General features: G+C 41.1%; 1 protein-coding gene across 2 annotated transcripts in view; it reads right to left on the reverse strand.

Annotated features, from left to right (window-relative positions):
- Nucleotides 1-15,113, reverse strand: part of SCHIP1 (schwannomin interacting protein 1) — a 139,201-nt gene that overhangs the window by 80,342 nt on the left and 43,746 nt on the right. For both annotated transcript variants that reach the window (XM_050712553.1, XM_050712554.1), the window contains exon 4: nucleotides 13,140-13,287. In XM_050712553.1, coding sequence (XP_050568510.1) covers nucleotides 13,140-13,287 — 148 coding nt within the window. The remainder of the gene's footprint in view (nucleotides 1-13,139; nucleotides 13,288-15,113) is intronic.

Raw genomic sequence — 15,113 nt, forward strand, 5'->3', positions numbered from 1 at the left:
AATCCTCCTTCAGGGAAGTCAGTTAAGAAACTTTGGGATATTTTTACTGCTTCAAGTTGGGTTTGGGGATGTCTAGTAACACGATGATTCAAGCTTGCATTTGCAGGTGATTTGTGCCCTCAAAAGCTTTCTCCAGGAGGGAGCAAGAGTTTCTCCTGACGGAAAGGTCACAAGCAGTGCTCAAAGTACCCGTTGCCAAGTTTCCTCTCGTTATGGTTAAGGATCATGAAAGGATCTGCTTCATTAGAAGAGACTGAAGAAGTTACTGCAGATATAATTAGCAACTAAGTATATTTGGACTAAACATATTGGATGGAAAAGGAAAACACGAACTGTGAGTGGTTTGTATGTGCAAAATCTAAGCTTTTCTGAGCCTCACTGGTTCCTACCATGCTGTCTTAGAGAAGATTTATGTCTCAGTGAAGGTCTGTTTGTTGTTGTTGGTGGTGTTTTTTGTCAAATTCAAGAATGCTATGAAATGGGAAAGGACCGATAGACACGCAGAGTCACCTGACAACCAAGGTAACTCAACCTCATGAAGTACTTACTCAAAATTTAAAAAGATCTCAGAACAAAGTATAGAAAATATCATACCATCAGGAAGAGAAACAACACAATGGGCACCAAGAGGGCAAGAAGCCACACCAGGAATTCCAGTGATGCTGTCTGCAGCATTTTGCCTGTCGTTGGTAGAGAAGTCATGGTCATCATTTGCACCACTCTGCATGATGCCAAATATAGTTCCAGAGGAAAACCTCTGATTTCTCCATAGCATATCCATATTACACTTCAATTTCCTTACAGGTAGGAAGGCTGTTTCTGAAATTTGGCTTCAAGATTCAGTCTTTGGATTTTCACTCCAAATTTGGAAATTAAACACAGGAGACAATGTAAATAATGAGCACTCTGGGCTGCTGAATTACCAGGAACGTGGGCAGCAGGTTTTTACAAGCTAGGATAAACAGCTCTGCATTGTAGAAATATACCATGCAGTTAGCATGTAAAGTATTACCACATGTTGATCTACTTATAGTTCACCATTGCGCTTATTTTACTTAAGAATAAAATTACAAGGAAGGGTTTTATTCCTGCATGCAAAACCTTCATTTCCTTTCCATCCCCAAAGTGCTCTTTAGAACAATATGCTCCTTTTACTCCTCACTAAAATGGTAATATTTTATCCAACAGGCAGCACAATATCTAAGACTTCTGGACACTATCATAGTCAAATATAATAATATGATATTCTTCTTAGCTCCTCAGAGTACCAAAGTCGTTTTATTATTTTGAAGATGGTTTGAAAGCATCTTAACTACAACTTTATTGAAGCAACATAAATGTCTTTAGAGCTATCTTGGTGCAAATGTATCAAGAACACTCCTGAAATTCCTTGTTATACCTTATACCTGAAAATCTATTTGAAACATATTCTACTGTATTGAATTTCTGTCTGAAACATCTGATTTAGGCAGCTGATAGAATATGGCAGGTGCCCCATTCATTCCATTATCATTTTATACAGTCTGTCTGTAAAAGCCCCAAGAGAAGGATGTACTGTCTGTCCATGAAAAATAACCCACTGTCTGTGGCTTATGGGAACAGCAATAGAATTTTAAATACCTTGGAAAGACCAAAGCTCGACCATTTACATTATTCTAGCAGCATTTTTCGAGCTGAATGGCCATATTCAATCTCACAATGAGAGGAATAATGCAATTAAACCAGCACCATAATGAGGAACTGGAAACATGGGTCTTAGTTTGAAAAACAAAAGCTTCTAAATTTTGAAATAATGAAGTAACATGACTGCTGCACAAGATGTGAGGAATGCATTATTAGACAGAGCAGTAAAATGTCAAATATAATATATACAGCAATATTCTAGAGTTTAGCTATGGCTTTTTATATACCTTGTACCCATGTATCTCCTGATGTTAACTGCTCAGTTTTGCTGCCCCTGCAAATGCCCTGGTCCAACAGGAGGAATGTTGTTTAATTAAATGTCCCCAACAAGGGACAATTAGAGAGATCCAGGCCTGCCCTACGTAAGAGCTGTCTCACAGGCAGGTGGGCCGAGAGCTGGCACGGCTAACCCAGCAGGCAACATAGGCCTCTGCAAAGAGCAATGCGCAGGATGGGATCCAAGTGAAAGGGTAAGATGTTAAAAAGGATAAAACCACTCCAAAAGGGCAGAATGAAACCTAAAATATCAGAAGACACCCCTGAAGTTTCCTTCCTTGTGGAGGAAGCCAAGAGTTTGTGCCATCAGCCTGAGTACGGTTTTAGGTAGCCTGGCCATCACCAACAAAATGTCACGGCCCCCTGTGCCCCCATCACCCCCATGTGCTGCTGCTTTCCACGTTGGGGAGCTACGTGGTGTAGTGGCTGTATGCATGGGGTGGAGGGGACGGAGCCAAAATATACGCTATTTAAACCCAGGTCATCTGTGACAGCATATCCATGACAAGTGTTAGTGAACCAAGGAAATTAGGTGGTAATTTCATATCCTATAACCACAATATCACTTCTCAAACAAAACAATGACCAAATACATCAGAAAATTGTATCTTAATCCATTTAAGTAAAATGTTATTACCTCAGGAAAGGCTCTGCTCACAAACCTATTACTATTGGCACCCAGTTGTGCAAGAACTCATTTTTGAAACGATTCTCTGCTGCACATTAGTGGCACAGAGAAATAATGTATGATCATTTTTAATAGAAAAACTGACAGACAGTCTGGATCAAGCTGATTTTATAAAGTAATTTGTTCTTGGAATTTGACCAAAGGAAAAATGGATAGATAACATTAAGAGGTCAGCCAACCAAATAGCAATTTACACTTAACGAATTCAAGTTATGACTAAGATTGGATAATTCTTGCATGGAAAGTTTATGCAACATCTTAACGTTAAAATTAAGACCTTTTCAAAAGTACCGAGAGCTCCTAAAACGCTGTTCATACAAAGTCGATCTGTGCTCAGTTAGGCTGTGCTGGGGCCGGCCGATCACCTCCACTGCTCTCTGTGCCACTTGTGGATGTAGCAGAGCCACGTTCGGGCTGTGATGCTGGAGGCACGCTGAGCTGCTCGGCAGTTGGCAGAGCTGCCACATCTCCCCAGAATCAGCGCCCTTCTGGCCTGGGTTTACCTCTGCAGTGTGCGGAGCAGATGGGAAATGAATCACCGGCAGTGAGGCACTTCTCCGCTGCGCTGGGTTTGTCCCTGCTAACGTTACAATGGCTTTTCTTCCAGTGGGAAATAATTCAGTGCTTGCAGAGAAATTACCTAAGAAAATAAGGGCTTTTTCCTTAAGTATATTCCTTTGGCAGAAACATTCAGCACATTCTTCCTCCCAAAATGTCATATACGTCGTACTAATGAACTTTAGCTGACCCTAAGAAGTTATTTCGTATGTGTAAGCAGTAAAGCTGGCTCGAAAAATGCAGTTACTGAGATAGATTTAGAATCTCCTGAAGACCAGGACAGTGTTTGCTATTTGGTTGCTTAATTTTGTGACAGTGATAGAAACAGCTAACATTGTTGGTATTTATTCAGGTAAAAATAAACCTTCCCAGTATATCTCTCATAAAATATATTTTATGAGCAGAAATAACTACTCTACTTTGGGAGGTTATAAGCTGAATACACTTGGAAAGATACGCTCTTCTTTTGTAACAGACACCATTAAAGTGATGCTGCCACATTTCAGTGTTGATATAGCCACTAATTTAATTTGGATCTGGCTCTGTCTATTCCAACAGGCTTCTCCCTACATATTAATAAGTTTGTATTACATGTATTTTATATATTTAATTCCTTCTGGTCCTGCTAATCATAACTGCATTGCCTGTTACATAAATTTTTGTCTGTGGGAATTGGTCTGGCTGGTCTCCCTCCTGTGCCGCAAGGTGTGGCAAGGGCCAGGGCACTCTGGCTGGGGTTTGGCAGGGCCTCTTCTGCCCCATCACATCCCCGGAACTGGGATTAGCGTGTTCTGTTGTATTCCCTCCTCATCCTTGCCTGGCTCCCAAACTGCCACTGACAACCAGAGTACTCAGCTCTCAGAAAGCGGATTATAAGTGGGGATACGTCAGATACTGTAGTTAGCATTTTTCTCTAATTCTTTGGCATAGAAAACATACATGAGGCATTCAGCCTTACTTTCTAAAGTGCCAAGTTCTAAAATAAACTTGCTATTTTTAAAACGCATCAATACCAAACACGGTAAACCTGTTGTTAGATGTCACACCAAAGCCAGACAGTACACTGGGACAGGTTTTAATTCTCTCAAGCAGCATGCCCCTGCTGAATATTCCTGCAGAAGCGTAGTACAGAAATGTCTTGTTAGACATTTTGTCATCAACTGAGATCATTTTTGAATTGATTTTGTTGCTACTAAACTGAAATGTATCAAATTGACTAACCACATCAATAGTCAACATTCAATATACACACACAAAGAAAAAAAAATCTATTGGCATTCTGCTACCACCAGCAGAAACAGATTGAGATGGTCCCTTTGTATCAGAGCATTAAAAAGCCCCAGGGGAAATTACTTGTAAGAGCGTTAGATGTACATATAACAATCTGGAATGACTCTGTGTGTACACGTATATAAACCAACATGTGGCAGGAACTATTTTTCCATAAAATGCCTGTTCAAAAGATAAATGCCATATTAGGCCAGAAGCATCACATAGACTCTCTTACATTCAAGGCTAAAATTATCTGAAGCAAATTAAACGGATCGAAAATAACATTTGTCTCCATGTTCACTTCATTTCAAACGTTATCTTATAGCCCACACCAGCACTAATGTTTCTCACAAAATCATCAAATATTTGATTTCTAATTAAACCCTTTTCTTTTCAGTGCTGGATTTGTCTTCCTGATCTTTAATTACATTTCCATCTATGTTATTCAACAGCAAATGCAAAGATTTGCATTCTTACGTTCTACAGAAATCACTTTGTAAATGTTTATCAAAGACAGCTCCTTTTCCCTCTTGCTGCTCTCAGATTCACAATGCCAGCCTTATAGACACGAAACACTGCTCTCCATAGTAATGCTCCCCTTCCTTTTATGCCTCTCTTTGTAAACACAAGGCATTACTTGTTATGATTGCACTCGCTTAAATAACTTGATATTCCCTTTCACCTCTGCTGTCTTCTCATCGCTTCTACATGTGTAAAATGTGCTTCTGTAACCAGTTTCAGCACACGCCTGGGGAAAGTCACTGACTTCAGTTAGACGAGGAAATTCAGAATGATTTTTGGTTACAAGTGTGGAACTCTAATTTTGTCAATGTATTTATTAATGCATTAGAGTGTACCCTCCTGTTTATTTTTGAGCAGGATACAAGGGCAGGATCGGTACGAATTGCTTAAGCAGATGGAAGGAACAGAACAGAAAAGACTCCACAAGAAAAACAATTAGGGGGAAAGCATCAGTTGAGGGTCACCATTTCAATCAAGAGGGAGAAGGTGTGGTGAGAGGACTATTTAGTACCTATGCTATAGTCAAATAAAGACAGAAAACATTCAGTTTCACACAGGGGAAGGATGTAGCGGGGGGTTACTGCACGGCTGCAGAAAGCAGAGTGAGGTAGGGGGTAACAGAAAGGGAGGAAAAATGGGAGGTGGAGGAATGAGGTGTGGCTAAGAAAAAGCAGTTACTTTTTGTAGATGTGAAGGAAAGCCCCAAAGACCAGATTTGATTAACCTGGCCTCTTTCTTGTTGCACCATCTTCAGTCAGTTATTAGAGCAGAGCTTCAAAGCATCCAAGGGACTCTAAGCTCAGGGGCCTGCACTGATCTATCTAGTAAGAACTACAAAGCTCCATGGTTTGTGTCGTCGTGTCAGGGTGTGAGTCCTATGTCAGAGCGGTAATTAAAGTTCAGGAAGACACTAAGGAGCAGGATAGCAGAGCCACAGCTTTGCGGGACAACTAGGGGAGTCAGCGATAGAGATGAGAGGACCCTGCAGTTTGTGTAGCATCTGTTAAGGCTTTTGTGCAAGCAAGCACACGGTGGCATCTGGGCTTGCCACTTCCCCTTTTTATACCTCTGTTTTAACTACAGTATGTTGCAAGTTCCTTTCAGACAGGATAAAGCAGGACACATGAAAGTCTCATGGCCGCAACACACAGAAATATTTTTAGCCTCCAAAATGAGTGAAATGAACATTCAAGCAACCCACGCTATAAATGGGAACAATGAGACAATCTGTCTACAGGCCAGAGGGTCCAAACCCCATCAGAAAGTTCAGGGTAGAAATATCACTATTGCAAGTCCTTTCTTTTAAATCTCAAAAGCAGTATTTTGATCGAAGGCAGCTTTCTTTTGAAAATGTCTTGTTTAAAATTATGTCAGGCAGGATGATGTATGATTTTCCGTCAGTGTGAGAAAAAAGCATGAATTCATAAACTGAAAGGACCTCTTCAATCTTGTATGTTAAATTCCAGAAGGGTTTTGGTTTAAATATATATGCAATTTTAATGTAAAAAGATCCCAACATCCATCTTCTAGATAGAGGCCCTGGGGGCTGGACTCTGGCCACATTAAGTCAAGAGGAGTTTTAAGGCTGCTGTGAGTGGAGGCTACATTTTACTCTACACCTTTTTCTTGCTTCTAAAGAGCACTGCATTGCAGTATACAAAGCCAAGATCACTTTAGCTAAAGGTGACATGATTTATAAATATATGATGTTATAAATTGTTCAGGACACTTTTTTCCTAAGCCACAAGGGCGACAACTTCTAATAGAGCAAATTAAATTTGAAAACACATAGCATTGTGCAAGACTTTTTTTTTCTCTAGAAAATGCCATATTTCTGAACTCTCAGGCTACTCTGCAGTCCCAGATCACCAGAGGTAACCAGTACTAAAACAAGATAATATATTTAATCCAAGTGAGACTCAGGGTTTAAATATAGCATGATAAAATAGCTAAAATAATAGGCTGATAAAATAGCCAAAAAGGGAAGGTAACTGCAATTAAAGAGTTAAATAATTTTCAGTGATCAGCATGTGGTAACAGTCTAGCTGTTTCTTTTTTTTTTTTTCTTCGTTCCATCTACAGAAGTTTGGAAGTTATGAAGAAAATGTTCTGAACTGCTGAATTTCTGGAGATACCCGCCCACGCACTGTGAGTACTTGCGCATTGTAAATTTTACGATTTAATGAAAAACAGTAACTTAAATTCTGCCCACAGTAAGTAGTTATGGATTTTACTAGTAAATCTGCACAAAAAGTTTACTATTCCAAGTCTGTAGTATAGAAAATGACATACGCACAAGATAAGTGGTAGAACCTAGCAAATCTGCAAGTGTACCGGTATTAAAATAATATTAACAAACTTTTATACATAGATCAAACACCTGTGTCTTTTTATTTTACAAATGATCCCTTACTCCTCCAATAGTAGGCTTAATAAATTATCTCCTAACTCTTACTAAGTGGAAATTTTTTAAATTTTTTTTTTATTATTATTACAGACCAAATTCCCAAAGCTACAAGATAATAAATTCAGCCAGATAAGAGACTTAATTATGAATACAAAGAGTTGCAAAAATTTGTTTGCAGTTGTCTGTATTATCTTTGATTCAACATTATGCTCCAAGTCCGACTATTTCACTCCCATTATCTTACAGAAGGCACCTCTGGAGGTCACCTGGTCCCACCCCGTGCTCAAGCAGGGTTACGTGGAGCAGGTAGCCCAGGACCATGTCAGACGGCGTTTGAATATCTCAAAAAAGAGAAACTCCAGAATGTCTCTGGGCAGCCTGTACCAGTGCTCAGTCTCCCTCACAGTATAAAAGTATTACGTTACATTCAGACACAATCTCCTGTGCTACAGTTTGTGCTCATTGCCTCTTGTCCTGAACATCAGAGGATGAATATTAGGTACTGGACACTTCAATGGACTTAAACATTACTTTTATTGTCAAGACAATAATATTATTTTTATTGTTGAGACATTTTGTGAGACAAAGTCAGAATCTCATGCTTAATGTGGGTTTGTTTTATGTTGAATTTGCAGCTACTCCAGCTTGGAGGGAGGGAGGGAGAAAGACCTTGGAAATTACTATCTTTGACTTCAACCAGTGGAGAAAGCCTAGAAAAATAATCATATGGTCACATTTGGAAAAGCACGTGAAACGTGCTTATACCTCTAAGAAGAAGATTTCTTAGTAGACAGCAGCCTACCCAAGCACTGTGCTCCGGTAAGAAATGACCATTCTACAGAGTCAATAATTTCCATCCTCAGGAACGTCAGAAGGAACCTGGTATGGGAGGGTGAGTGCGGGGACGGAAGAAGGGCCCGGGGCCGCTGTCCGTGGTGCTGAGCAAAAAATTAAGAAAAAAATCTTCATCCCACAGAAACTCTCTAAGAGTCTGGATGCAGGTATGTCTCACACCAGCTCTCGCTTGTCTGTTGAGGATTATCAGGTTTTCTGTGGCGTTCACAGATTATGTCTTTGAGACCAAAGCGTTTGAAGAGAGACAATGATGATATCACAAAGACAGATCATAACCACAACCACATGCTCATGGGGACATATCTGGCATCATCATTTTTTCTTAGTAACTATAGATACGGTTTATTTTTGTGGGGAAAAAAGCAGAAACGTAGCCACACACCACACAGGAAGGTAAATTTTGCTTCCTTTCTACACAGTAATAAGAAATAAAGAACATTATTTTCAAATCTATTATTTTTGTTACTTCTATTTATCTTATTAAAAATAAAACGCAAAAGGGAAACAGAAGCAACTGAAGATTGTCCAGTTACTACTTCTGTACTCCTGATACAATAATTTAACAAGTGATTGACAACAGGTCTTTTCCAACAGTGAGAAAACTGCCTGTACTGTGTACTACATACACATTGTTGGCAAATCCCTTCTTTGTGGCCTACAAAGTAGTAGCCTAACAGGAAAAGTGTTTCCCTTCTCACCACTCAAGCTATGTCCTTTCTCTGTCATTCTGCCCATTATATCTGTTCTCTACTGGGAGGCAGGCCGAAGGGAACACTGTGTACGATGGCACAAACGCTCTGAGTTGGCCTCATCACTTTTTTCCCCCACTGTCAAGAATGATTTATCCATTTGTACACAGAAAGCATGACCCATTACCTGATAATTTGATCTACCTGAAAGGTTCTTGTAGTAAGAGGTTAGTAAGCATTCTGGCAGGAGTCTAGGGAGCTAACAGTGCTTTCACTGAGCACATGAACATGTTTTAAGACAGTGACAGCCTTTGTGATAGTCCTGCTGTGGCTGGCCAATGTAGTTTACGACAAAGGAGCAAGCCAAACGGAAAGAAAAAAAAAAAGGAGGGAGATCTGTTCCTGTATCAGGTAGGACTTAACTAATATATAACTGGTATATATGGGTGAAACCAGTGGAGTCAAATCCACATAAGAGCAGGTTAGCAGACATTTAGGTAATTTGGCCTGACATTTAAAAAGAGAATCAATTTATTTGAAACATGAGATGAAAGCACATTGTGAATGCTTACAGATCTTTATCCTCTTAAGTTTATCTCCAAAATACTAAAAAGTGAAATTCTAGACTTCATAAACTCTACAATGGATATAAAAATGTTGTAGTGGCAGTTATAAGCAATGACACAGAAGGCATTCATTTGCCCTTCAGTGGTTTATGGTACCTTGCATGACCAAAGAGTAGAAAATTTTCTATGCCTTTGATATTTAAGTTCACTATTTCCTGCCCACTCTCAGCCATGTGTAAGTATTGATACTTTTGGGTTAAAATCATTTTACCTGGTTGTGGGTTTGATCACTAAGTACACCATTTTATTCTTTTTTTTTTTCTACATACCTGATAGGGGATTGTTAGTGCCTTTCATTGTGCCTTGTTTTATTATGCCTTGCATTACATCCCTGAATCACGGCAGATGAACGCATGTTAAGTTTTAACAGACATACGTGTAGATTGGATGTGAGTCTCAAAGAAAAAATATTTTACTGACAAATTATCAGATCAAATCTAGTGTACTTAAGCTAAAAATATGACATGTATATATATATACTCCTAAAGTAATTTTTCAGAATAGTAATCATTCATTTTGCTCTTTCAGTCACTGCATCCCAGAAAAGTAGTACTAATCTTTCTGTTTCTTAAACTATTTCATCTGTAAATACGTTTATTGCAATTGTGGAGTCAGCTAGCTAAACCAAAACAAGTTCAAGCACGTCAATTCAATGATATCATAATTAATGATTTATCAAGCTTCTGAGTCCTAGAAACACACAATTATGTTGTCTTCCTGGGCTGAACTGTGGTAACCACAGCCAGCAGGGCTAAGCTACAGCTTTTCAAAGCCACATACATTAGAGATTGATGAATCAGTCCATACATAATGGATTGATTACATGGCTGGCAACTCACAGTGGCAAGAGACAAAGCCCACTTGCCAGCTATCTCCATCATATGAAAACTGCTAACATGGAAGTTGTGGAATATCACAGAGTTTTAATGATTACAAATGAATTAGTGTCAGCATATTAGCAATGCCCAGCGTGCCCGCACTACATCTGCCAAGACTCAGGCCAGCGTTGCAAATTCTACCTTGCCACAACTGCTGGTCCCACGTTCTGGTACAAACAGATGTTTGGTGTGCACAGTTTCGATACACATCCTGCTGCAGTAATTTGCATTTGTTAGCTCGTAGGATAACAATTTTTTATTTTATGGACATGAGATCCTTTCTGTCTTTCATTATTCAAGTAGCTGACTACTTTTTTGCCATTGAAGATACAGCTGAGGACCCAGCAAGGCAGAGCACTGGGAGGCTTGTACTGAGAAAGGAAATTGAAAACCAGGATTAGATTTCAGCTGAATTAAGTGGCTCTGTTGTGACAGCGGTTTCTCAAAATACTTCATAAATTTCTCTCTCCCATCTGTATAACTGCTTATTGCTAACATATTTTGGGATGCTGGTTTTGGCATAGTTGCTTTCTGCCTTTTTGGAAAAGAGAAGGAAAACCTCCCCAGAGGGTCTAGGTTTCATTTTGACTTTCTCCCTCCTCCCAATATTTGTTTGGGAGACTCCATACTGCTCAGCACAGTGTACTTTTACACAAAAAGCTAACCATAAGTATATTTCTTAGTGCACCAGCAACACTGCTTATGCAAAAGAAATGGAGTTGTAATGAGCTTGCCCCATCTCTCAAAGTCCTTGTTCTGGAATGTAGGCCAAATTGAGGACTTGGCAAATGGATTGGTAATTTCCTTACTCTGCTCACCTGCTTCCAGCTTGGATTTTCTAAACATGAAACCTCAGGAGAGTGCAGAATTACAGACTGCTCCAGCGTGGTTTTTCTGCTCAGAAGTTTCTTTCTCCTTCCTCAATTTACCTTATGATAGAGCAAAAAACTTAGCTCACAGTCCAAATGGTGCATTTAATTCAGCCCAAGTCTTTTTACTTGTGTAAGACAATCTATTACTTTCCCATCCACATTTCAACAGCTCAAGGTTAGTTGTCCCTGTTTTGTTCTGGCCTTATGCCCGCCCTGCCCGAAACCTGACAGTGTCAATACCTGGGCTGTCAAAAAGCCTCAGGAATTGCAACAGTCAAGGACGCACTAAATGGACTGGGTTTTCTTGGCCTTCAGCAATGGTCCCTGATTTTTCAAAGGTTATTGGCACTCAGCGCTAGAAAAGTGTAAAACAATATTGCTGTCTTCCTTTGCATTAAACGAGTGCGATGCAGAAGTGAGGTGATTAGCTGTGTTAGTGCCAACTAAGCAGCAACGCCGGCATTCCAGCTGCATTTTCCACACAAACATGCAACTCCCAGATGTACTCATTTTCCCGAAAGACCTGAAAGCATCGAAAACAGTCTTCCAAAGGCGGCTGCTGATGGAGAAGCCCTGAGAGCTTCCAGGAGTCTCTTGCGCTGGGTTTGAGGGACCTCTTGTGGTGGCCGAGCCGCTCCAGAGGCGGATAAAAACGAGACCCACATCTATTTCTCTCATTACAGCAGCTCAGCTCGTTTAACACAAGAGACATCAGCGCATAGCCCAATATTGAGACATAGTTCATCATCCCCGCCTCCAGCTATGAACACGAGGCATCTAAAAATAAAACGATGCTCAGTAATATTTCAGTAAATGTTTTCAAATCCAGCGCAGCCCACCTAACCGAGGCGTCACAAAAACAATGGCAGCTGGAAACAGTTCACCTAGCTTCAGTTTTAAACGGGGTGACTCTGAAAGTGAAGGCAGAGTTAAACTAACAATGACCACCTCCTTGTGCAGAGGCTTCAGCTACTCTGAGAACCCCACTAGCAACGATTTCTAGACTTTTAGTGAATTTGGAAGCCACCAAGCACTGCCCCGCGACTGCCAACAAAGCTTCACGTAACTGACCATCACGCACGTGTAGCAAGGACCCAAAGCACCCGCTCACATCCATCCTGCACGGCCCAGTCAAATGGTGCCATCTATCTTCTTTTATTTATTTGTCTAGCACACACCATGGCAAATTTTATCTCCTGTATTTTTTGGAAACTATTGAACTATTTTCTGCACTCTGGTCCACGGCTTCCTCAAAACTGATGTATTCTGTCTCAAAGCTGACAGCAACGTTTACAGAGTCTGTATCTCTCTGCTGATTTATTGGCTTAAAAATCCCCCTCCTGGGACAGTCACAAAGCCACGTAATATTTTCAAAAATTGGCTTTATATTTGGATTTCCAGTTTAGAGTCACAGTAATAGGAGAACTACAGCCCGCAGCCAGTTGCCACCCAGTATGCAAGGTGTTGTATTTCTTCCAAAAACAAGTTTAATTTTTAACCCCTAGATCAACTTCTCTACATCTCTTTTAGTGAAACAAAACAATACCGGAAACCATGTTGATTTGCTGGAAAAACACCACAATTTGCTACATATTGCTGAGATCTGTCTTCCAGTTACGCAAGCCCAAGGCATGGTCACACATTTAGCTGTACCTGAAAGGGGCACATTACTTGCATGTTCATTTGAGACACTACTATTGCCGTAAAAGTCCCTCCTTAATGCTTAGCCAACAGTTCAGCTTTCATTTATCCGAAGTCCAGGAACCCAGGAAAAAGGAGGAAACAGGAAGACGCGCCCAGACGCAGCACTCACCGGTGTGCTGCTGTCGGAAAAGGTGTTCATGCTGATGGACCTGCTCATCTTGTCCGAGGACAGGGAGGGCGGCGAGGGGCTGCGCTTGTCCAGCTGCTGGTGGTGCAGGTCCTGGCGCTGCAGGTATTCACGCCATGCTCGCTGGATGCTGGGCCGAACACCAAAGCATAGCGTTAGGGAGAACACAGCAGCAAGAAGGATTTAAAATACACATTCTCAATGAAAGAGGTGGTTTTAGGTGGTTTTACTTTTGTGTACTTTGTTTTCCTATTTGGGAAATTATGACGCACGGCTACCTTTTCTTAGCAACTAGTAGCAGATCTTGAGATACTTGTTAAGTGGAAGCAATTCTTTATTTCGAATCCTTAAACTCACAGAAGTGATTTAAATCTGAGCCTATGCTTAGCTCAGCAATTCTCTTACACTTTGCAAAGAAAAAGGCAACAATCTGCTTAAAAGAGTGAACAGCCGTCAAAATCTTTTATTTACACCAGCTTTCAGTACTGCAACATAGACACGGCTGGAACTTCAGCATCCTTTACAACCGGCTCCCTCCTGCTGTAGCTGGGGACCCCAAACCTGCCGCCAGCGGGGAGCCGTGGCCAGGCTCAGCAGGTGGCAGTGCGGGATCACAGAATCACAGACTCAGAGTCATTAGGGTTGGAGAAGACCTCCAGGATCATCTGGTCCAACCGTCCCCCTAACGCCAATGTCACCCACTAAACCATGCCCCTAAACACCACGTCCAACCTTTCCTTGAACACCCCCGGGGACGGTGACTCCACCACCTCCCTGGGCAACCCGTCCCAGTGCCTGACCACTCTTTCTAAGAAATTTCTCCTGATTTCCAACACCCTCCTGGTGCAGGTGCTGCCCAGCAAATCCGTGCCTGTAACAGCAGTGGCAGGAACGCAGAGCTAAATTCTGACCCCAGACTCAGCTGTGCTGCTGCAGTATAACAGGGCTGAAAAAGCTCCTTGTAGGATGCTTAAGCAGTTGAGATTTTATTCAAAATAAATATGAAAATATTTAATATAAATGTGGGCACCAGCCAGCCTGCACCTGCCCCACATGCTCCCGATGGCCTCGGCATGCTCAGCATCCAGCCAAACTGTATGGCAGTAAATACACTTTGCTTTTCATAAAAAATCACATCTTCACACCTCAAGCATTTATACTTTGCATTGTCTCAGCTCTGTGCTCCACTGCAAAATATAATCAAGTAGTATTTACGTATTTACACACACTTTCCATTTTAAAGCATGAGAATAAGGTGTAGTTACCCCTCTCAAAAACTCTCTGAAAATTTGTTCTTTCATCAGCCTTAAATTTGCATGACTAAAAGACACTGGCTGGATTTTAATTTGAAACTTCTTGTCCTTTAAATATTTTAACACAGCATTAATATTTTAACCACCTTTACAGCGAGTTAGCTGTAGTTTTCAACTGGAAGCGAACTTCAGCACGCGCTGCAGCAAGGCATACGGCTCTGTGCAGCAATACACCCGGGCCTGATGTCTCAGAATTTTGCCACTGAATTGTTTAGGGCTTCAGCATAAAGGCATTCATATTTTTGAGGCAAGTGAAGCCTTGTTTCCAGCTTTCTGCTGGGAAGACCAGCAGCAGAAGCACAGAGCTCTGATGGATACCTGGGTACGTGCTAATTTATATCCCTGGTATTCCACGTGTCCTGACACAGCACAGACAAGCCTTTTAGAATAACTGACCCCATGGTAAACTATCAAACACGTGGGAAATGTTTTACAAAGGATAAAATGATGGCGCTTGGGAAGCTGGAGGAGTTTCTTAGCATCAGGTGAGCGCCGTGGCTGAGTGCTAGCTGCTGCTTCACCTTCCAGCCAAGAGCTTAACTACCTTCCTGAATTGAGGCTTTTTTATACTTAGAGTTACACAGAAATCTCGGATGGACGCAATCTGGGTTCCGAGGTTCAGGAATCTGACAAACCCGGCTGC

Source organism: Cygnus atratus, chromosome 9, assembly GCF_013377495.2.
Source record: "Cygnus atratus isolate AKBS03 ecotype Queensland, Australia chromosome 9, CAtr_DNAZoo_HiC_assembly, whole genome shotgun sequence".
NCBI lineage: Eukaryota > Metazoa > Chordata > Aves > Anseriformes > Anatidae > Cygnus > Cygnus atratus.